We start from the raw sequence: 21,036 nt of genomic DNA on the forward strand, positions 1-21,036 counted from the left end.
TTTACAGGCAAAACAGAGGTAGTGGAACAAACTAAACACCATGAGGAAACAAATCCAGAATGTGAGATGTTCTACAGGAAACTCATCTGAACTCAGGAAATTTAGGGAGAGAAAAATCACACAAAAAAAGTGATGTGGTAGTCTGTGCATCTATTCTTTTCTTTCTTTCTTTCTTTTTCTTTTTTTTTTTTTGAGACAGGGTGTTGCTGTGTTGCCTGGGCTACAGTGCAGTGGCATCATCATAGCTCACAGCAACCTCAAACTCCTTAGCTCAAGCAATCCTCCACTCTTAGCCTCCTGAGTAGCTGGGATTACAGGTGTGTGGCACCATGTCCAACTAAATTTTGAAAAAATTTTTTGTACAGACAGGGTCTCACCATGTTGCTCAGGCTGGTGTCTATTCTATATTAGAATAAAGAGATTTGACAATCAAATACAATGTGTGAACCCTGATTAAATCCTGGTTGGGATTAAAACAAGACATTCTTGGGTCAATTGAGAAAATCTGTACAGGGGCTGGATAAACTTTCTTAGAGGTGAAAATAATTTTGTAGTTATGTAGGAGAATGTCCTTATTCTTAGGAGATACACGCTGAAGTGTTTAGGAATGAAGTGCCTAATTCAATTCCTACATAACCTGAATAAGTGAGCTCTATCTTCAAAATACATCCCAATTTACTTTCAAATGGTACAGAAAAATACATTATTAAGGCAGGATTAGTTTTTTTGTTTTATACAGGAGGTCTTGCTATATATTACCCAGGCTGAATTCCAACTCCTGGGTTCAGGCAATCCTCCTGCCTCAACCTCCCCAGTAGGTAGGAGCCAAGACATCAGGTGTGCACCACCACGCCCTGCTTTGGGCAGGATTAGTTTTATTTTCTTTAAACTTTTTATTTTGAAATAATTTTAGACTTACAGAAAAGCTGCAAAAATAGCACAGAGAGTTGTCATATACGCACTCAGATAAAGCAAAAGTGTCAAAATACTTTTAAAAGTATGTGCTTTTATGTTGCAGGTTGCCTGAAAGATGAAATTAGTAGTTTGAATTTTGCAATCATTTTTGTAGTTATTAATAAACAGGTTATCGACTCTATCCAGAAAAATTAAAATACAATATCTAACTCCTTGCAGGTCTACATGGTCCTAAAAGACATGGTTGCCAGCTCTCTGATCTCATGGCCAACAACCTGAGAGTCCTGCCACCAGGTCCAAGCTCAGGGCCTTTGCGCTTGCTGTTAACCCTGCCTAGATCTCCGTTCTATCCCGCCTTTGTTCAAATGTTATTACTTCATGGGACCCTTCTATTATCACTCTTTCTAAAATAGCTTCGCTTTCATTTCCTATTCCCTTATTCTGCCTTAGTTTTTTTCATTATCTTGGCCACTATCTGAAATTGTATTTAATCATTTAAATACCTTTGTTGTTTCCCCCAGTACAATGTAAGCTTCAATAAGGAAAAGACTTTGCTTTAATCACGTGCTGTAGCCCCAGAACCTAAAGAGCGCCTGGCACACACAGGATGCTCGATGAACAGTTTCGTTGTTGTTGTTTTCCACTGCTCAGGAAAAGGAAGATATGATATATAGTTACTGGTTGAATAGATTAGACATCAACGCAATCATATTATTCACTTAGGGACTCTTTGTCAGGCGGCGGCGAATTGTTATCACAGTACACTACCTAACACGCATGCGCGAAAGATCCGTGTAGTGGGATAGGGAAAGGGGCGGAGCATCAATAAGAATCTCGCGGACAGAAGCGGTTGGAACCCAGAGCGCGAGGTGGAGGGGGCGGCTGTGTGCTGAGTGCGCATGCGCATTGCGGACGCCTGCCCTCCGCAGCAAAGGAGTTTAAGGCTACCGAAGGCTGCCTAGTGACCTCGCGCGTGCGCTGTGCCCGCGGCGGGGCTGTGTCCTGGTGTGTGGGTTGTACCAGACTGGAGCGGCGCGTGCGCAGTGCGGACGGCGGAGGGATTTGAGTCCGGGATCCACCGCCTGCTTCCGTCGCGAGCTGAGGCCGCGCGGGTTCGTGAGCTGTGGCCTGGTGCGCGCGCGCTGAGAGGGCGACGGAGGCAGACAGACACGGGCGCTACCCGAGTCGAAGCCGGAGGAGTCTTTGTTGTGAGGGGCCGCCGCAGCCGCCGCGAGCCTCCAGACCGACGCCAGGCCGAAGAGGGCGCCGCGCGGCGGGTGAGGGTGACTGAGCGGCCTTACGGGGTGCGGGGCCGCTACCCACAAGCCCCTGCGGTGGGCCTTAGTCCACTCGCCCGCGGCTGGGTCCCCTTCCCAGGTCCCCACCACAGCACCTTTCTGCACCGCGCACCCAGAATTCTCTAGGCAGTCAAGCTCGCTTCTGACAGCCATCCCGGTTTCCCCCTCAGTCCCCTACCCACAGGCCCTTGCGGTGCGTTGCCTTTTTTCTTTCTTTTCTATGTTGTTCTGGACCCTTACCCATAATTCCTTTCACCCTTGGGGGCCCAGATCTATTACCCACAAGTCCCTGGCTTGAGAGGTTTGGTCCTTATGACTTTCTCCCTTTGCTAGGAGACTTCCCTCCCCGTTCCCCCTGTGCCCTCCGCCTCATAAGGTTTTGGAAGGTACAGGACCCCCAGTCACTACTGCTCTGGGCCTCCCTTCTCGGGATCCTTGATTTCTCCACGAACCCCTAGGGAACTTCTCAGCCCCACAGCTCCTGGCTCAGGATTCTGAGACTTCATTACTCAGAAACCCTCTTCCAGTCTTTGTTTGCCTTACTGGCCTTTGTTTCCCTTCAAGCCCTGGCCTCACCCCATCCCGCCAAGATCTTGCTTTCTCACCCAGATTTATCCCTTTCTCTTGTGACATGGAATCATTCTCTGCTTTTACGGAGCCTATTTTAATACTGAAACTTCTCTCCTGTTTCGCTTTTTTTCTTTCTTTCTTTCTTTCTTTTTTTTTTTTTTTTGAGAGCCAAAGGGTAATAAGGGGGTTCGTCTCTACTGACCTACTCTAACATAAAAGTGTCCTGCTTCTGCTCTCAGACTTGGCAAGATGACCCAGTTCCTGCCGCCCAATCTTCTGGCCCTCTTTGCCCCCCGTGACCCCATCCCATACCTGCCACCCCTGGAGAAACTGCCACATGAAAAACACCACAATCAACCTTACTGTGGCATTGCGCCATACATCCGAGAGTTTGAGGTGAGTGCACTGAGCAGACTAGGAGTGGTTTGGGTTTTGGGGGGAGCTGGATTTGGGAATCCAGCCTCTGGCTATTTTCTAGCTGTGTGATTTGGGCAGATGATGTAGTCTTTCTGATCTTCAGTTTCTCTGTCTTAAATGGGTTGATAGTATATCTGTTGTGGGGTTTTTGTGAAAATTCATTAAGCAGTGGTTGAGAATTCAGACTCCTGAGTCAGGTAGTCATTGGCCCGCTCCATTTATCAGCTGTGTAACTTTGGGCAAGTGTTATATCCTCTAAATGCATTGGTTTCTTTATCTTTAGCAAGAGAGTAATGGTAACACCTTCATGATATTTAAGGAGAATTAAACGGCAAAGTGTATCAAAGGGTTTGGCACCAAGCAATCAGTAAATGTCAGCATTTGCTAATGTATTTACTGTTTTTATCGTTAATAGGATGGTATGCATGAAGGATTGCCCTGGGTACTAGAGTGCTCAAGAATTGGGGATTTATTTATTTATCTGTTTATTATAGACAGTGTCTCACTCTGTCGCCCTGTGTAGAGTGCAGTGGTGTCATCATAGCTCACTGCAACCTCAAACTCAAGGGCTCAAGTGATCCTCCTGTCTCAGTCTCCCGAGTAGCTGGGACTACAGGCATGCGCCACGACACCTGGCTAATTTTTCTATTTTTAGTAGTGGTGGGGTCTTGCTCTTGCTCAGGCTGGTCTCAAACTCCTGAGCTCAAGTGATGCTCCCACCTCTGCCTCCCAGAGTGCTAGGATTATAGGTGTGAGCCACTGCACCCGGCCAAGACTTGGGGATCTTAGCTCTGTGCCTTTGGGGTAAACGTGAATAAATGACTTAGGCTCCAGAACCTTAGTTTTGTTATTCATAAAAATAGGGTAATGATTTCTACCCCTTAAGGTGCATCACAGCGCACCTGAGAAATGCTGGCACACAGTTAGAAGGCATAAGAGAAACATTCTGGCATTGGGTAGAGAAGTGTAGCTGGAGAGGGAGGGAGTTGCAAAACAGAGTTAGTAAATAACAGAAGGGTGGATCTTTAGTGTGATTTACCATCCTTGATGAACTGGCATTTAGGAAGTGTTATTAGCCAATTAAATTATTGTAGTGGATACAGGCCGGTGGTACCCTTTGATGTCAGTCATGTGTGGCTTGCTATTTAACGAGTGGCTGGTGAACTGCCCTGGCTGTCAGAGGGTGTCCAGTTGTCAGCTTCAGAGCCCTGCACCGTCTGCTGTTGTTGCTTCATGCCCAGTCCCTGCTCATTGGTGCTCATAAGGAAGGGCCCTCCCATCACGCAGCTCCTATCACATTCTCTGGCACTTTGTTCAGTGTAAATGCTCCTTAGAGCTGTGAGCAGCAGTGTGTTTCCTAAACAGGGAAGATAGGACCTTTGAAGCTGTGTTCCTAAGCAAGGTGTCACCTGTGCCAGTGCTTTTCAAACTGTAGTGAAGAACAAATGTTTCCAGTCTGTTGCAGATTGATGCTTTTGATAAAAACAATAGAATTACTTTTCATTTCTCTTGTAATTTGTTTTTAAAGAAGAATGTACAAAATAGAAGACCAAATTTTTATTATTAGGCTTAATGGAACATAAAACTACCCTGTCAAATTGCTGTAGAAGTTTCTGAATACTTACTCCCAATTTCTGTGCTTATCTTGTCACAGACCAGGAGCAGTTTATAGACAGTGTTGGTCTTCCGACCATGCTTTGGTCTGTGCCACTCCCCTGCTTCCACTGAGCTGTCCATGTTTGTTTGCTTATTTGTGTAGGTGGTTGCGGGGGAGGCTGAAATGCTTATTTCCTTGGTAGGTGTCCCTTGCCATTTCCCCCAGTCCTTCCCACCCTGTCATCCCTCTTCTTGTTCCTAGGACCCTCGAGATGCCCCTCCTCCAACTCGTGCAGAAACCAGGGAGGAACGCATGGAGAGGAAGGTATGTCATTTTTGCCTCCTAACCCCATGTCTATTTTGCCACTTTCTCCAGATGATCCCTGACATCAGAGCACTTCTGTTTGCATTCACTTCTCCACCTCTCCTTTCTCCCAACAGAGACGGGAAAAGATTGAGCGGCGACAGCAGGAAGTGGAGACGGAGCTAAAAATGTGTAAGTCTCTAATGCCTCCTCTTACCTCTCTTTTCCCCCAAACCCTTTGTGTTCCTCCTCCCAGGTCACACCCAGTACCCTACTCTCCCAGAGGTCTGTCTTGGGGTTGGGGGAGCAGGGTTGTTGGTTCACTTATTTAGCCCCTACCACTTGCCAAGCACTGTATTTGGTTTAGTCTTTGAAGCAAGAGAGCATGGGGTAAAGGTTGGCATGAAGGGAGACCCCTGGTACCTTGGGCTCCTCCCGCAGGGGAGTGTACTTAAGGGGCAGCCATAGCCCAGCTGGGTCTCCCAGGCTCAGGCAGTGAGGTACAGTCTAATGAGTCAGTCCTCATGCCACACTTAGCTCCCTGATCCTTAGGCCAGGGATGTTCTATCCCTTCCTGGTACAGGAGGAATTGGGACATGAGACGGGTGCATTGTAGCCATTAACCAAACTCACCAGAGGGTCAATCACTATTGGCCTTTTATTGTTACAGTGAAAACTTCATACCGTGACAGTCAGCATAACAATGTATCAGTCATCAATAAGCCACATATATAGTGGTGATCCTGTAAGATTATTTGTATGTTTAGATACACAAATACTTACCGTTGTGATACAGTTGCCTATAGCATTCAGTGCAGTAGCATGCTGTTCAGGTTTGTAGGCTACGAGCAATAGGCTATACCACATAGCCAAGTGTGTAGTAGGCTCTACCATCATACTACATGCTTTAGTGTTTGCACATCAGTGAAATCACTGAATAACACATTTTTCAGAGCGTAGCCCCATTGTTAAGTGAGGCACCAGTGTAGTCAGAAGACTTGGGTTTTTTTCCATACACCTGTGAGCCTTGGTCAATCACTTTCTCCAAACCCTGGAGTGGCTGATTTGCTTAGGGTACTTAATCAAATGCCTGGCAGGCATCTAGCTGGGAGCTCTCTGAGCACTGACTGTCACTACAGCAGCTGCCTTGGTGTCCTTTCTCAGATGCCTCAAACCATCTCAGACTCAGTGTCCAAACCTCAATAGGGATTTTTCCTCCCCACCAACCTGGTCTCCTTTGAGTGTTTTCTTCTCTGGGACATGGCCATCTGACTGTGCAAGTCATGACCCTTTTTTGCCCTTTTCTCAGCCTGTCACCAAGACCTGTCCCTGTTACTTTAAGTGTCACAAATCTGACCCTTCTCTCCATGTCCACTACCACTACCTTGGATGATGTGGTCAAAGTTTAACTAATTTGCCTCCATCTTCCCCAGCCAAAGTCCACTGAGGGTCTGTCTTAAATACTTTTTTTTTTTGGAGACAGAGTTTGACTCTCTTGCCTGGGCTAGAGTGCCGTGGCATTAGTCTAGCTTACAACAACCTCAAACTCCTGGGCTCAAGCAATCCTCCTGCCTCAGCCTCCCAAGTAGCTGGACTACAGGCGTGTGCCACCACACCTGGCTAATTTTTTTTCTATTTTTAGTAGAGATGGGGTCTTACTCTTGCTTATGGTGATCTCAAACTCCTGAGCTCAAGCGATCCTTCCACCTTGGCCTCCCAGAGTGCTAGGATTACAGGCGTGAGCCACCGCACCTGGCCCATTAAGTGCAATTCTGATTGATTGTACTTCTGCTAAGATCTTCCTTTTGTTCTCCACATGAAGACCAGAGTCCCTGCTCGCCATTCCAGACTCACCTTGTACCAGATTCAGAATGTGGGGAATTGTACAGGATAAACTTGAGATCCAGTTTCCTTAACAAATAAATGACAAAATTAGGAGGTCAGGAAGGGGACCGTATGGATTAAAAAGTCAAGACATGGCTGGGCTTGGTGGCTCATGCCTGTAATCTAGACTTTGAGAGTCCTAGGCAGGAGGATCATTTTGAGCCCAGAGGTTGGAGAGAGCTGTGGTGACACTATTGCGCTTCAGCCTGGGTGACACAGTGAGACCCTGTTTAAAAAACAACGAAAAGATCAACCAAATGATACGTGTGGAACTTGTTTGGATCTTGATTTAAATGAGCTAATTATAAAAAATGCTTTTTCAAAACAGTTCCAATTAAGACATATTGGACACTGGATCATAGATGAAGTTAAGGAATTAATAATGTTAACTTTTTTAAGATGTAATAATGGTACTGTGGTTATGATTTTTTTTTTAAGTGTTTACTAAAGACCAAAATGATGTGATGTCTGGAGTTTGATTTCACATAATCGAGTGGGGCTGGAGGAGGGCAGAGATGAAATACGTTTGGTCATATGCTGATAACTGAAGCTGGCTCACGGGAATTCATTCTACTGTTCTCTACTTCCATTAAAAGTGTTTGAACTTCCCCATAATAGAAGAGGAAAATAATGGATCAAGTTCAGTAGGGTTTCTGTGTCCCTAACTATAGAAGCTTGCTGTGCCTCATCACAATTAACGGCTACCATTCAAGGGGACTTTGCCCCCTTTCTAAGCACTTGATATACTTACCACAGCATATCGTTGACTTACCACAGCTTCCAAGTACAGCAGGGGTGGTTATTCCCATTTCTAAGATGAAAAAATGGAGGCTTTTTGAGGCGAGTATGCTTACAAACAATGAGATGTTATCACAGCCCTCTAAAGCCTAATGAGGTTTCCCAGCTCCACAGCCTAGTTCCTTGGAGCCCCTCCTCTGGGCTGGTACCTAGATAAATCCTTTAAGCAAGGATTTCCCGAGGATAGGGTTGCCAGCGCAGCGCACACGTACGCTGACTGGTGGACCACTAACCAGCATTAGTTCCGTGCCCCCCTTTTTCAGTTGATGTGTTCTTCAGATACTTGGGCACTATTGATTTGGCTGCACTTGCTTTTACCTGTAGTCACATTCACGGGCCCCTTGCAAGAACTACAGGTGACTTATGCGGTGGGCCTGGGGTGGTTTCCCTTCTGTCTGCTGGCACCTCCTGGCTGCGCTTCAGGAAGCTCAGCTCTCTTAATTGGCCTCTGTCCACTCCCCTAGGCAGCATTCATCGTCCCACTGTAGTGTTCCAACAGTACTTGTTATGCCAAGTACTGCCTGGTATTTCAAGGTGTGTTTTCCTGTTGCTGCTGTGACACCTTCAGATCCTCAGTTAAATGTCACCATCTTAGGCCTTTCCTAACCTTCCCTTTAAAGTCACCTTTTCTTCCCATCTCTCTGTCATCGTCTAATGTAATTATACATGGTCTCCTTATTTTCCCCCTCCATTCGCATATGAGCTCCATGAGGATAGGGACCAGTTTTGTCTTGTTTACTGCCAAATCCCCAACCCCTACAACAGTTCCAGGCACATACTAGGTGCTTAGTACTTGTCTGGTGAGTGAATGAGAGCGAGGCAGTGCATATTGAGAGACCCAGGCACAGGGAAGGATGAGATGTGGCAAGGAACTGAGGCGTGGGGGGAGAACACAAAGATGGAGTTGTCTTTGCAGTTATTTCTAGATAGGTATACCCTTAAGTTTGAGTCAGGCTTCTGCTTTTTAGGAAATCCTTTAAAAGTCATCTTGACCTTGGTTGATGCTTATAGCTAAACCCTCAGAAGAAACAGATCTGAGACTGTTTCTCTGGCTTCTTGCAATTCCCACAGTTTTCCTGAGAAAATAACCTCCAGGGATTTAGGGTGGGAGCCTGGTAGTACGAATACTAGGGCTGAGAGGTAAAGTCTGCCTAAGCTTTCTGACATGGAATGACCCTTTTCCATGACTTGGATTTTTGCTTCCATTTGCAAAATAATGATAGATAAATTTCAGTGTCCAGTGCTGTGTCTGGGCCACACATAGTATGTGCTCAATAAATTATTAATTTTATTCCTTTTCTCATATTCTCCCAGAATGTGACAGGGCCTTTTGAGGGTAACACTATACTGCAGAAGAAACACCTCTAATGGGCAGAGTACCTTTAGGGCTCCAGCAGGAGTCAGGGACATTATGTGTGCTGGGGTCACCATATTTGGTGAAAAGGACTTATTCCCAGTGGGAATAAGTCCAATCACTTACAGGATTGATTTCTTAATAGGATCCTCTCTTTGGAGATTGTTATTCCTCAGTGGCCAGGTAGGACAGTTGTTTGCCTTGCTATAGGAAGGCTGGAGTAGGAACCTGATGTAATGCCAATCAGCTCTTCTCATTTGCTCTAGCACCAGCCCTTGTTTCCTCCCAGAGGCCATGGGGCATAGAGGAAAAAGCTCTCAGTCCTCACCTTAGGGTGGTTTGCTGTCAGGTTTTCCTGTGGGCTGTACTTGGAGTCTGTGTCCAGCGGGTGGCAGTGCAGCCCTGCCTGAGGGAGGGAGCTCTGCACCGGGAGAGGCAGGTATCAGGCTTCATCTCGGAGAGGCCCAGTTGGGCTCAGTTACTGCTCGGATCACCCTACATCTGGGAGGGAGGGGGCCCTTAGGGTATGTAGGTCTGAAATGGCAGTTAGGCCTGCCATATCCCAGCTTTACCTTCTTTGTCTCTGCCCATCTGTTTGTCATGTTGAGACCATGGACGCCTCCTTCTTACATATTCTCTTCTTGCACAGGGGACCCTCACAATGATCCCAATGCTCAGGGTGATGCCTTCAAGACTCTCTTCGTAGCGAGAGTGGTGAGTCCCCAGCTCCCTCCTGGAACTCCAGGCTGCTGAGAGCCAGGATCTGGGATAAAGGACAATAGGCTAGGTCCTGGGGAATGTTCCTAGGGCTTTGGGACAGCTCCCTGCTCCCATTTAACTTCATATCTGTCTTGTTGTAGAACTATGACACAACAGAATCCAAGCTCCGGAGAGAGTTTGAGGTGTACGGACCCATCAAAAGAGTAAGTGGCTTGAGTCAGGATTATTTGAATTGAGAGTGGGTGGACGAGGGGGCTGTAGACTGAAAGAGAGAAAGGTCTCAGTCCTGAGGAAGCCCCCCATCATTTCATGGCCTGGGTTTACATGCTGGCTGCACTTCCATGCAGCAGACCTTGGGTAGCACGGAAGTAAAATTAGAAGTTACCATTGCTGGTTGTTGATTTAGAGCAGGGGTCAGCAAACTACAGATTTACTATTTGTAAATTAAGTCTTATTGGCACACAGCCAGGCAGGCTCATTTGTTTACGTATTGTTGGTGGCTGCTGTTGCTGTAAGGCAGGGTTGGGTAATTGGAACAGAGAGTGTATGTCCCTCAAAGCTGGAAATACCTACTCTCTGGCCCTTTACAGCAAGTGTATGCTGACTCTTGTTTTAGAGCAAGGCTTTATGGTTTACTGACATTTCATTTAAAAAGTTACTTAAATGCTCTGTGCCTTATTTCCTCCCAATCTCTTAACATGGGCAGACATGGGCCCTCGCTGGGCAGTAGTGGGGGCCTGAGGTCATCCTGCACACAAACTGGGATGCCCAGTGCCGGGCACTGAGTGGGCTCATGCTGGCCTCCCCCTAGCTCCAGGCTCTCATAGGGATTGGTCCCTCGTATCGAAGGCCTGTGAGAGAGCTCTGACCCTGACCTTATTCCTCTGATCCCACTTTGGGTCAGTTTGGAATCTCAGTTGGGTTTGGGGGGGCTATAGGGTCCCAAGGTTCAAGTCCTAGGACCAGGTGAACTCAGGGTCACAACCATCTATGATGTGGGCTGGTCACTGGTAGTGATGTGAATGTGGAACTGGCCATCCTTTGGGGACTGGCTCAAATGCTATCACCTCCCCTGGCTCATCCTGACCTATTCTGTCCCAACAGCCCTATCTAAACCATGTTCACAGTCCCTCTCCCATGTGATCCCAGAGGGTCTTTCTGACACCCAGAGCTGACCCCATCTTTGCTCACATCTCCCATGGCTCTAGGATATCAGGATAGAGGTCCAGTTACTACAGCCTGGCCTTCCAGGGCCCTTCCCCAGCCGTGTGGTCTTACATACCTCCACCCCCTCCCATATCCCGTTCTCATGGTAGGACCCATCGCTCTGTCCATTCTCTCCTCCCTGGCATTGCACATGCTAGGTGTGTGTCTGCATATGCCCTCTGTCTCTTTATCCTAGAACTCTCCTGCCCCGTTTCCCCAACTCCCTGTGTTTCTTCCCGGCTGCATGGGCTGGCTACATTGGCCCTTACCCTTCTCAGGTCCTTATAGACCGTGCTCCTTGGCCTGGCACTAGGGGTGTTTGATGATCCTGGGACCTGTTCACCTTTGTGGCCTCATCTCCTGAGGATCCTCTCATCAAAATATATTCAAGCTACTCAGCCTCCTGCCCCCCTGGTTCTCCTAATCCCTTAGACCTTTGGTGTTACTGCTGTTCCACCTGGTAGGCTGACACCTCTCTATTCCCTTGTTCATCCCTGTTCATTGTTTAGGTCTTAGTTTAAGTGTCATTTCCTCTGGGAAGCCACCTCTGTGCCCCTCTGGTTTCCACTGTGCCCTTTGCTCCTGCCATTAGAGCATAAGTCACTTGGAGCTCTTGAAAGACAGATTCTGAGGCATCTGTCACTGGCATCAGACAGCCCAGGACCTGGCACCCAGACTATGTAATTGGTTGGGTGGTGTTTCCCTGTGGCAGAACTGACCTGCCTCTCGCCCACCCCACAGATACACATGGTCTACAGTAAGCGGTCAGGAAAGCCCCGAGGCTATGCCTTCATCGAGTATGAACACGAGCGAGACATGCACTGTGAGTACCTCCCTCCTCAGCCTTTCCCTCTGGCCCTCTCTCACTTCTCTGCTGCCCCAGCCCCTTCCCAGTCGTCTTGTGCCCTCCCCACCCTGCCACACCTGACATTAGCAATGTCTCTTCTCCTCCCTCTGTTTCTGATATATCTTTTTTTTTTTTATATACGTGTTTTTTAAAAAACAAAAACCAAATCCCCCACAACGTGTGTGTGTGTGAACCCGGGGAGGTAAGTGTCACACGTTGAACTTCAAGGGCAAGGAGGGAACTGGATGGGGGCTGGGGCCAGCTGGAGGTGGGGGGGAGGGGTCGGATTTTTGGGGAACCTCTCCCCATTATTCCCCCCATTGGAATTGGGGGTACCAGGTTGGAATGAGGACTGGCCTTTGTACCTGCCCTCTCTTCCCCCCAGTAGTACTGGGGCTGGGCCACCCGACCCTCCGCCTCCCCACCCCCAGCCCCTCACCCTGTTCTCAGTGGGCAGTGGGGTGGTAGGTGTGTTAAGCGCCTGCCCCCACCGCTCCAAAGCCCCCTTTGAGGCTGTCGCGGCGTCCACATGGGCAGGGATGGGTGGGTGGGGGCGGGCAGGGCTGCGGCGTGTCCAGGGGCCGCCGTATTAATTGACTGTTCTTATTGTCACTGCAGCCACCACGCAGCTGGCTTGCAGCTGATGCTTACGCTCCCCTTACAACACCTCAGTGTATGGTTGGTATAAGGGTTTGTATCATGGGTAAGATCACTCAGCACCGCACACCAGCCCAGCTTAGCCAGGCAGCTCAGGAGCAGCGAGGCGTCCCTCCTCCTCCCCCAGTCGCCCCCTCAGCCTCCCTGCACCCACAGCCCTTTCCTTGTTTGGGTGCCCTTTGCCCCTCCTGCCCCCATCCATATGCTCTCCGAGAATCTTGCTGATCTCAGGAGGGGAAGGATGAACCCCTGTGGGAAAGGCAGCCAGCCTCTCCACTGGGCTCCACCCAACCCCCTGCCTACTCGGCTTCATGACATCAGCGGCAAGGTGGTGGAAACACTGAAGATGGGGGTGCGTTAGGGCCAGGGCTCCATATGGAACCTTTCAGCCCTTCTCTCCCTGCCACCTATCCCTTTTGTGGGGCTGTCACTGAATCTTTTTGGAGATTCTTTTTTGGCTGCTAGTTTCGGGGTGCTCTTCCCCTTCCTGTCTTCCTTACCATGGTTGAGGCCTCCTGAGGGGGCTGGCTGTGGTGCCCAGCCACTCTCCAGAGGTGGTCAGGAGCTCCCCAGAGTGCATGGGATTGGGTCTGGGGTGTGGGCGGGATCAAGGGACAGGCTGCAAACAGCTGAAGATGTAGTAGGTTCTACTGTTTAGAGACTTAAGAGAGGGAAAGAGAGAGAAGCCTAGACGTACACAATCACATGTTTTCTTTGCTGTTCCTCCCGGGTTGGGCCTCTTTGGGGTTTGGGATACCGAACCTGAGCAGGGTTCCTTTGCTTGACTGTGATCCTGGTCCTTAAATTCCTTCCCCCACTCCCCTCCTCGGGGTTCAGGGGCCAAGCGGCCCCTCCTCCTCAGAGCACGGCAGCAATCATCTCCTGGACCCCTGCGTGCCAGCCTTCAGGCTGAAGCAGCTGGTGGGAGGGAGTGTGCAGTTGCAGGTGGAAACATCACTCCAGGTCCTCGGCTGGCCCATGTGCCTAGCTTAGTGTGCCTTTATTGGGAATTGGTAAGGGTGGACAGTTTTTCTAAGGCCTCCTCAGCCTTCTTTTTAAATTTAAAAAAAAAAATAGTGCCAAGGTTTTCCAGCTCCCAGATTTGGTGTTAATCTTTATCTCCCCCTTTTTAAGGCCTCCATGAGGCTTCTTTGGGGTCCACCACTTCCTCTGCCTGTCTCCAGGTGGTGCAGGAGATGTGGCTCCTCTCCCTTGTGGCTCCCTAGAACCCCCCACCTCCCCTTCCTGTAGCTTTAGCTGACCCCATGGTGGTGGGGGTGGGGTCTGTGCGCGTGCTCAGGTAAGCTTGGGGGCTCCAGGTAAGCGGTCCCGTGTCCCCCCCCCGGGAAGCCCGCCTCCTCGCCAGGCCCCCAGGAGTTGCCGAGCCCCCCCCATCCCGCTCGGTTTGGACACCCGCAAGGCCGGCATCGGTAAATGGCACCTTTTTCTCTTCCTCTGGTTGTTATTTGGGGGGGAGCGGGCTGGGGCGGGGCAGGGTATCGTGGTTGGTTGAGGACAACCCCCTAGGCCAGGGCTGGGGGTGGGGACAGGGACTTTTTGGCCTTCCCGACAGCCCCATGTGATTACAGGCCAGGGCATCAGGCCTGCCCTTTGCTGTGTCCTGCCCGAGAGCAGCAGTGAGCCTCTCCCCTCGTCTCCTCCTCTGCTCACCCTCCTGTGATAGGCACCGGCTGGGTGGACTCCAGTGCGTGTGGAGCTGGGGATGTGGAGGACGAGATGGGGCAGGGCTGGCTGGGTGGGTGGCAGGGTCAGTCGTCTCAGGTAAGGCAGGGATTTTCAGTAGTACCGCACGTCTCCCTATGCCTCCCTCCACTTTCCCTCGCCCCCCTGCGGCGGGGCCCCTCCAGGCCCTGTGGGAGCACATAACCCGCCTTTCTGCTCCCTGCCATTTCCTGAAGATTTCTCCCACCCCCTTCTGGTTCATTTTCTGTTCTGATGTCTGTTACCCCCACACTCACCCTCCCCCCAAAAAAACAGAAAAAGAAAACCGGTGTGAACTGGGGTGCGGAGCGGCCCAAGCGGGCCTCCTACCCCAGCATGATGTTTTAGGGTGCATGCTTGGGGTTGTGGAGGAGCCCCCTCCCCCACAGCAGAGTCCAGCGTTGAGTTAACCTCCAGTTTCTTTGCAGCAACTTTGGCCACCCTGGCAGGAGGGGGCTGCTCCGTCGTCCGGGGTCTGGGAGTAGGAAGGGCCTGGGTCCCTGGGGGAGGGTTGCTGGGGGTGGCTGTCTTGCCCCCCAAGTGGTGGTTTGGGGGTGCTGTGAAGAAAGCCGGGACTGAGATGGAGCAGGCCCCTCGCCGGTTTGGGAGAGGGCTGGTCTGGCTGTCAGTTGCCTGGCTGTCTGGTGGGTGTGTGCGTGTGAGTGCAATGACGGGGACACTTGGGGGTGGGGATGCTACAGACCTGGGCCTGTCCTGACTAGAGGACCCTCTGGGGACTCCTCTCCCCTTCCCCCCTCCCCACATCTGTTACAGCCGCTTACAAGCACGCAGACGGCAAGAAGATTGATGGCAGAAGAGTCCTTGTGGATGTGGAGAGGGGCCGAACCGTGAAGGGCTGGAGGCCCAGGCGGCTAGGTGAGCACATCCTGCCCATGCTGGGCTCTTAGGGACCCTGGGCCTGGTGGCCTTGTTCTCCGCTCTCTTTGCCACACCCTCTGGTGCTTTCTGTCCTCTTCCTTGCCTGTTGCCAATTTCTCTGCTCAGCGATTGACATCCTCCCTCTGTTTCCAGCTCTTCTCTTTCATTGCCATCATATTTCTGGTGCCCGCCCGCCTTCTCATTCCAGGTTACTGATTAGGAACAGCCGGGCCCCAGATGCGGGGCTGCATACTTACTAGCTGGTGGACTTCCCCTCTTCCTGCCTCCTCTTCCTCATGTTCGACAGTGTGAATAATATCAGAGTTCAGTGAGCTCAGCACATCAGATACCCAGCTTGGCAAGTGACACACAGTGGGGCTTGTAAATGTCACTTCACTCATCTGTTTACGCTGTGCTCTTGCTCTTGTTTGTTCATTCATTCATTCATTGAGCAAGTTACCTGTTTGAACACCAGCTGTGTACCAGGCTGCTTTCTGGTCAAAAGCAAGACAGGGGTGGCATCTGGCCTTTGAGCCTCCTACTGAATAGTCCCCCTCACTGTCTGCCAATTCACCGACTCAGTCAAGGTCAGTTTGGCTGCAAGTATCAGCAATACATTTGAGCTTCCTAAAACATAAAGGGGCTTGTCAGTACAAAATCACTGTGTCTTTTGGAGTCCAGAGGCATGTGATGACCTTGGGCCTCAAGAGCACCTGGCCGCTGAAGTTGTCAAGAGCTGGACAGCCCACGTGTGACATCCCTGCAGCTCACTTCTGCCTTATTTTCCATCTGTGCAGATGGGTCTCTTCTGTGCTTTGCACTGGCCCAGTGTGGCGTAGGGCCATGACTCCCTGCTGCACAGTTAGTCCTGGATAAGTCTCTCTGCATTTTGGGGAGGGCCCATGTAATTGGCTCAGTGTTGGGCCTGAACCTGGGACTGAGGTCGTTTTATCCAGACACGCTTGTTGAAGACTGAATCTTAGGAGGCTGACTGACAGCTCTCAGAGTAGATCTTTCCTGGGCAGATGCCCAGGCAGTGTTGACCACCCTTAGCTCCTGTCCTGCCTCCCAGCCCTCCCTTCTTGCTCAAGGCCCATCTGTGCTAGGTAGACCACACGCTCATCTGCTGAGTGTCTGCATTTAGTAGGCACGTTCTTAACTTCCTCTGGTTTCTCTGGGGTGGAGTGGGTTCTTAAGGCTCTGCTATTTCTTATTGGAGAGAAAGCCTAGAGTGTGAGAATCTTTCCAGAATTTTCTAGTGTCAGAATCTTTCCTGAATCTTGTAGTTTGATGGACATTCAAACTTTGTTGGGGTTAACCAACATCTTGACAGTGCATATACAGAAATACATATAACCTAAACAGAAGTTTTTCAGAACAGTCGTAATATAGTCTGTATGTGGCTATAGTTGTATTTTTTTTTTTTTCTTTTTTTGTTTTAAAGGTGAGGTCTTGCTGTGTTGCCCGGGCCAATCTTGAACTCCTGCCTCAAGGGATAGGAGTAGCTGAGACTACAGGCTCAAGCCATTGCGCCTGGCTGCTTAGTTGTGTTTTATATTCTGCTGTTTTATTTTATTTTTTAACATGTTGGTTGCAGCCATAGCCAACTCATTGCTGGCTGGTGACCTGAGAATTGAAAACATTAATCTAGCTGTCCTGTGCCTGTAATACTCCAGGTGGTTGGTCAGTTGCCTGCTACCTATTTGAATGTCTCCCCTGGTATCCACGCAGTGTCTCCCCCTCTACCCCCACTGTCATGGTTAGACATTGTTATGTTTTCTTGCCTTTTTTTTTTTTTAAATGGGGTCTTGCTCTGTTGCCTAGACAGCAGTACAGTGGCACAATCATATAAGCGTCAAATTCCTGGGCTCAAGTTATCCTCCTGCCTCAGCCTCCCAGATAGTTACAGGTGGAAACCACTATGCCTGGCTAATTTTTTTTATTTTTTGTAGAGATGGGGTCTCGCTATTGCCCAGGCTGGTCTCGAACTCCTGGCCTCAAGCGATCCTCCCTCCTCGGCCTCTCAAAGTGCTAGGATTGCAGGCGTGAACCACCGCACCCGGCCAGAAGTCATTTCTTATATGGAACTGAGCCCTGCCTCCCTCCAGCTTTCTTCCAGGCAGTATGGTATAGAGGAGCACTTGAAAAGGCAGGTTCAACCTGCAGGCAGACAGGAGTGACGACCCAGCGCTACACCTTCCTTGCTGAGTCACGGTGGGCAAGTGACTTTATCTGAGTGTTTCCCCATCCAAACGATGATGCTATCATCTGTTTCTCAGGGCTGTTCATTTATGCGCTTGACAGATACACATCCACCTTTATATGTCAGCTGCAGTGCCACGTGTTGGTAACCATGAGCAGACATAGCCCCTTCATGGTGCATCAGAGCCTGGTGGGAGAGGCAGGTAGCAATCCGCTCACCCAAACAGCAGATCTCGAACTCGAGGTGAAGGAAGCATTTCTGATACTGAGTATGCAGTGGAGGATGGCTTAGGCTGGCAGGTCAGGGAAGGCCTCCTGAAGAAGTGATGTTTGGGCTAACATGAAGGTGGGATCATTCCAGGGAAGGATAATAACAATGTGTGCAGATCCTGTGGCAGGAAGATGAGTGTGAGGAGACTGGAAGAGGCTTACAATGCCAAGAGCCCCTGCCCATGGTTTGGAAGCTGGGCAGGGGCTGCTCTTGCTGGCTCTTACTGCCAGTTGACATTGAAATTTGGACTTCAGGCCAGGCAAGGCCACCAAAGGCTTTTAAGCAGATTACATTTTCAGATCACTGGCCTTGGGTTTGTGTGAGGGCAAGGGTGACTCAAAGGGAAGGTTTTGAGGAGGCTGTGTAGTAAGCAGTATTCGAGATTATGACCTTTGAAGTCAAACGTGGGTTCCAGTAACGGTTGTTTCCGAAGTAGCCCTCTGTGGGAGCCCCGTCGTGCCTGTAAGACATGGTTGTCCTGTGACTAGAGTGCACGCAGTCCTGGCTCTGTGGACACAAACGGCAGGGGCTTGCTTTCCTGCCTTTGCTTTTGGAGACCCCTCACTCCTCTCCTTCGGTGCTGTCCCTGCGCAGACTGACCCTCTGTTCATCTGCCCTGCTCTAGGAGGTGGCCTCGGTGGTACCAGAAGAGGTGGTGCTGACGTGAACATCCGGCATTCAGGCCGCGATGATACCTCCCGCTACGATGAGAGGTGAGATTGGGCAACCAGTTTCCTGGGATGGGGGGTGGTCACATGGGGGACCCCTGCCACACACCTCTGCCCACCTCATCCAGGCCCGGCCCCTCCCCGCTTCCCCACAGGGACCGGGACCGGGACCGTGAGCGGGAGCGCAGAGAGCGGAGCCGGGAGCGAGACAAGGAGCGTGAAAGGCGACGCTCCCGCTCTCGGGACCGGCGGAGGCGCTCACGGAGTCGCGACAAGGAGGAGCGGAGGCGCTCCCGAGAGCGGAGCAAAGATAAGGACCGGGAACGGAAGCGGCGAAGCAGCCGCAGCCGGGAGCGGGCCCGGCGGGAGCGCGAGCGCAAAGAGGAGCTGCGTGGGGGCGGTGGCGGTGGCGGAGGCGACATGGCCGAGCCCTCTGAGGCTGGTGATGCACCCCCTGATGACGGCCCTCCTGGGGAGCTCGGTCCTGACGGCCCTGATGGTCCAGAGGAGAAGGGTCGGGATCGTGACCGGGAACGACGGCGGAGCCACAGGAGTGAGCGCGAGCGGCGCCGGGACCGTGACCGAGACCGGGATCGCGAGCACAAGAGGGGGGAGCGGGGTAGTGAGCGGGGCAGGGATGAGGCCCGAGGTGGGGGTGGCGGCGGCCAGGACAATGGGCTGGAGGGTCTGGGCAACGATGGCCGAGACATGTATATGGAGTCTGAGGGAGGCGACGGGTATCTTGCTCCAGAGAACGGGTATTTGATGGAGGCTGCACCAGAGTGAAGAGGTTCTCTCCACTTGCTTTGTTTGGACGTCATCCTGCCCACCCTCTTGCTGTCATCCTCTCCCCCAACCTTGGCCACCTAAGTTTGCTCTCTAAGGGTGGGAGTTTCATTATTTGTTCTGGCCCCTTGGATTTCAAAATAAAATTAATTTCCTGTTGATTGTGGGTTCCTTGGGTTCTTTTTCACTGCTATGTCTTCCTGAGAAGATTGTTGCCTTTTCTTTTTTTCCCTTTGAGACAGAGTCTCACTGTGTCGCCAGGCTGGAGTGCAGTGGTGTGATCATAGCTCAGTTGCAGCTTTGGACTCCTGGGCTCAAGCATTGCTCCTGCCTCAGCCTTGCAAGTAGTTAGGACTATAGGAGCCAGCAGGTGGTGGCTAATTAGCTAAAAAGCTAATTTAAAAATTTTTTTTAGAGACAGGGTCTGGCTGTATTGCCCAGGCTGGTCTCAAACTCCTGGCCTCAAGCAATCCTCCCGCCTTGGCCTCCCAAAGTGCTGGGTTTGTAGGTATGTACCATCCCACCCAGCTGTCACCTGACTTTTGATGACCCTACTTTGTTTTCCAGGGGATGCCTAGAACCTGAGCTTTAGGACCTAAGGCTGAGTCTATGCCCAATATACCAGAGCTGTTTAAGATGTGGTAAGAAAGCCCTGTGAGTGTCCCCAGTCCTGTGCTTTCATCCTCTTCTTTAACCTCTTCCACATATTCCTTGGGGCTATTCGTACCACCACCTGTCTTGGTGGAGGAGTGGATTATAGAAGGGGACCAGATTATTTGGGAAACTGCAAATTTGAATGTATGTAAGGGAAGCTATTATCTGTAGGGGAGCAGGACACAGGAAATGTAGAATGTGCAGCTTGTGGGGAGGAATGGGCAGAGCAGGAAGGCTAGGCAGGCTTGGGGCAGGGAGGTGGCTTCCCATTGCTTTGTGGCAGACACTTTCACTTAATACTTACTAGTGAAAGTAGAAGAATAACAAGCAGAAACGGAAGAGCATCTACCAGGAATTGAGATGTCAGCAAGTTTCTGGAGAGAAGATGAAAGATGGTGAGAACACATCAGTCTAGTGAGCTCGGAGAAGGAAGCCAGTTGGCCCTGCACAACTCTAGAGAGTGTCGAGGCTACAACTCCAGGAGTACAAAGGCCTCCCTTTCAGCACTCAGGATGCCTAGGAGGTGAGCTTTCGCTACCTGGGCAAATACAAGACCTGCTTTTGTCTTAGAAGTTTCTCAGCCTGAAGGCAAACTTGGTCTGTTAACCCAGAGGCAGTCTGTGACTGACCCCACAGGATTCTAGTCTGTTTTATAATGCTCTTAGTCTGCCCAAACGACCAAGATACCCAGGTGTTTGAGAAAAAAGCCAAGAGATGACAAGATAAATAGAAAAACTGATCCTGGAAGGAACAGTTCAGTAATAAAAGGACTTAATACCTCTAATTAGCATATTCTCATAGATATCTCAGATGTTGTAACTAGACTTCTGGTATTGGCTAAGAAGAACCCATTTTTGGACTAACAGCAGAGACCACTTACAATAATATCAGAGGAAATATGTAAAAACAAAACTTACAAAAGCTGCTGGAGAGCAACCAGTATAGACCAGACTTGAGAGGGGGTATGATCCCTAAGGGAAGGAAAGCACACAGAGGTACACTTTGTATTTACCCTTGATTTTTCCTTGAGCACATTTAGCAATTTAGCATGGGGAACAGACTGTTGGAAAGGGCAGTCTGCACTGGGCAGAGTTCACAGAGGTTCGACCAGGCAGCTGGGGCTTGAAGGCAAAATTCCCAGGTAGAAGGCATTGAGCTCCCAAATCTACTTGCAACCCTCCCTTGAAGCATTTGCCAACTCCTAAGGTGCTCATCGTCATTGCAAGACCCTCAAGAAACTCATCAGAATGCAATAACTTGGAGGCTAAAGAGCTAAGCAGAGATTTCA

At 50.2% G+C, this 21,036-nt stretch overlaps 1 protein-coding gene across 4 annotated transcripts; it reads left to right on the forward strand.

Annotated features, from left to right (window-relative positions):
• Positions 1 to 1,977: 1,977 nt before the first annotated feature.
• On the forward strand, positions 1,978 to 19,255 carry SNRNP70 (small nuclear ribonucleoprotein U1 subunit 70). 4 transcript variants are annotated; one of them, XM_069457788.1, is made up of 10 exons: positions 1,978 to 2,188; positions 3,023 to 3,179; positions 5,059 to 5,121; positions 5,238 to 5,292; positions 9,786 to 9,850; positions 9,997 to 10,059; positions 11,804 to 11,885; positions 15,063 to 15,164; positions 18,266 to 18,353; positions 18,437 to 19,255. In XM_069457788.1, exons 2-10 carry the CDS (start codon positions 3,033 to 3,035, stop codon positions 19,092 to 19,094), a joined length of 1,323 nt encoding a protein of 440 aa, XP_069313889.1. In that variant the 5' UTR covers positions 1,978 to 2,188; positions 3,023 to 3,032; the 3' UTR covers positions 19,095 to 19,255. The 4 variants fall into 4 exon arrangements, with proteins under 4 accessions (XP_069313889.1, XP_069313888.1, XP_069313886.1 ...); XM_069457787.1 differs by having other exon boundaries at positions 2,006 to 2,188; positions 18,464 to 19,255; XM_069457785.1 differs by having other exon boundaries at positions 2,043 to 2,192.
• Positions 19,256 to 21,036: the final 1,781 nt, after the last annotated feature.

The sequence above is a fragment of the Eulemur rufifrons genome, chromosome 24 (genome assembly GCF_041146395.1).
Source record: "Eulemur rufifrons isolate Redbay chromosome 24, OSU_ERuf_1, whole genome shotgun sequence".
NCBI classification, from domain to species: Eukaryota; Metazoa; Chordata; class Mammalia; order Primates; family Lemuridae; genus Eulemur; species Eulemur rufifrons.

Bases quoted from the DNA above. Each gene is read 5' to 3' on its own strand.
- SNRNP70 (XM_069457788.1), top strand. From the start codon at position 3,033: ATGACCCAGTTCCTGCCGCCCAATCTTCTGGCCCTCTTTGCCCCCCGT. The intron at 5,293-9,785 runs GTAAGTCTCTAA...CTTCTTGCACAG, and splicing joins GGAGACGGAGCTAAAAATGT to GGGACCCTCACAATGATCCC. The intron at 11,886-15,062 runs GTGAGTACCTCC...CATCTGTTACAG, and splicing joins ACACGAGCGAGACATGCACT to CCGCTTACAAGCACGCAGAC.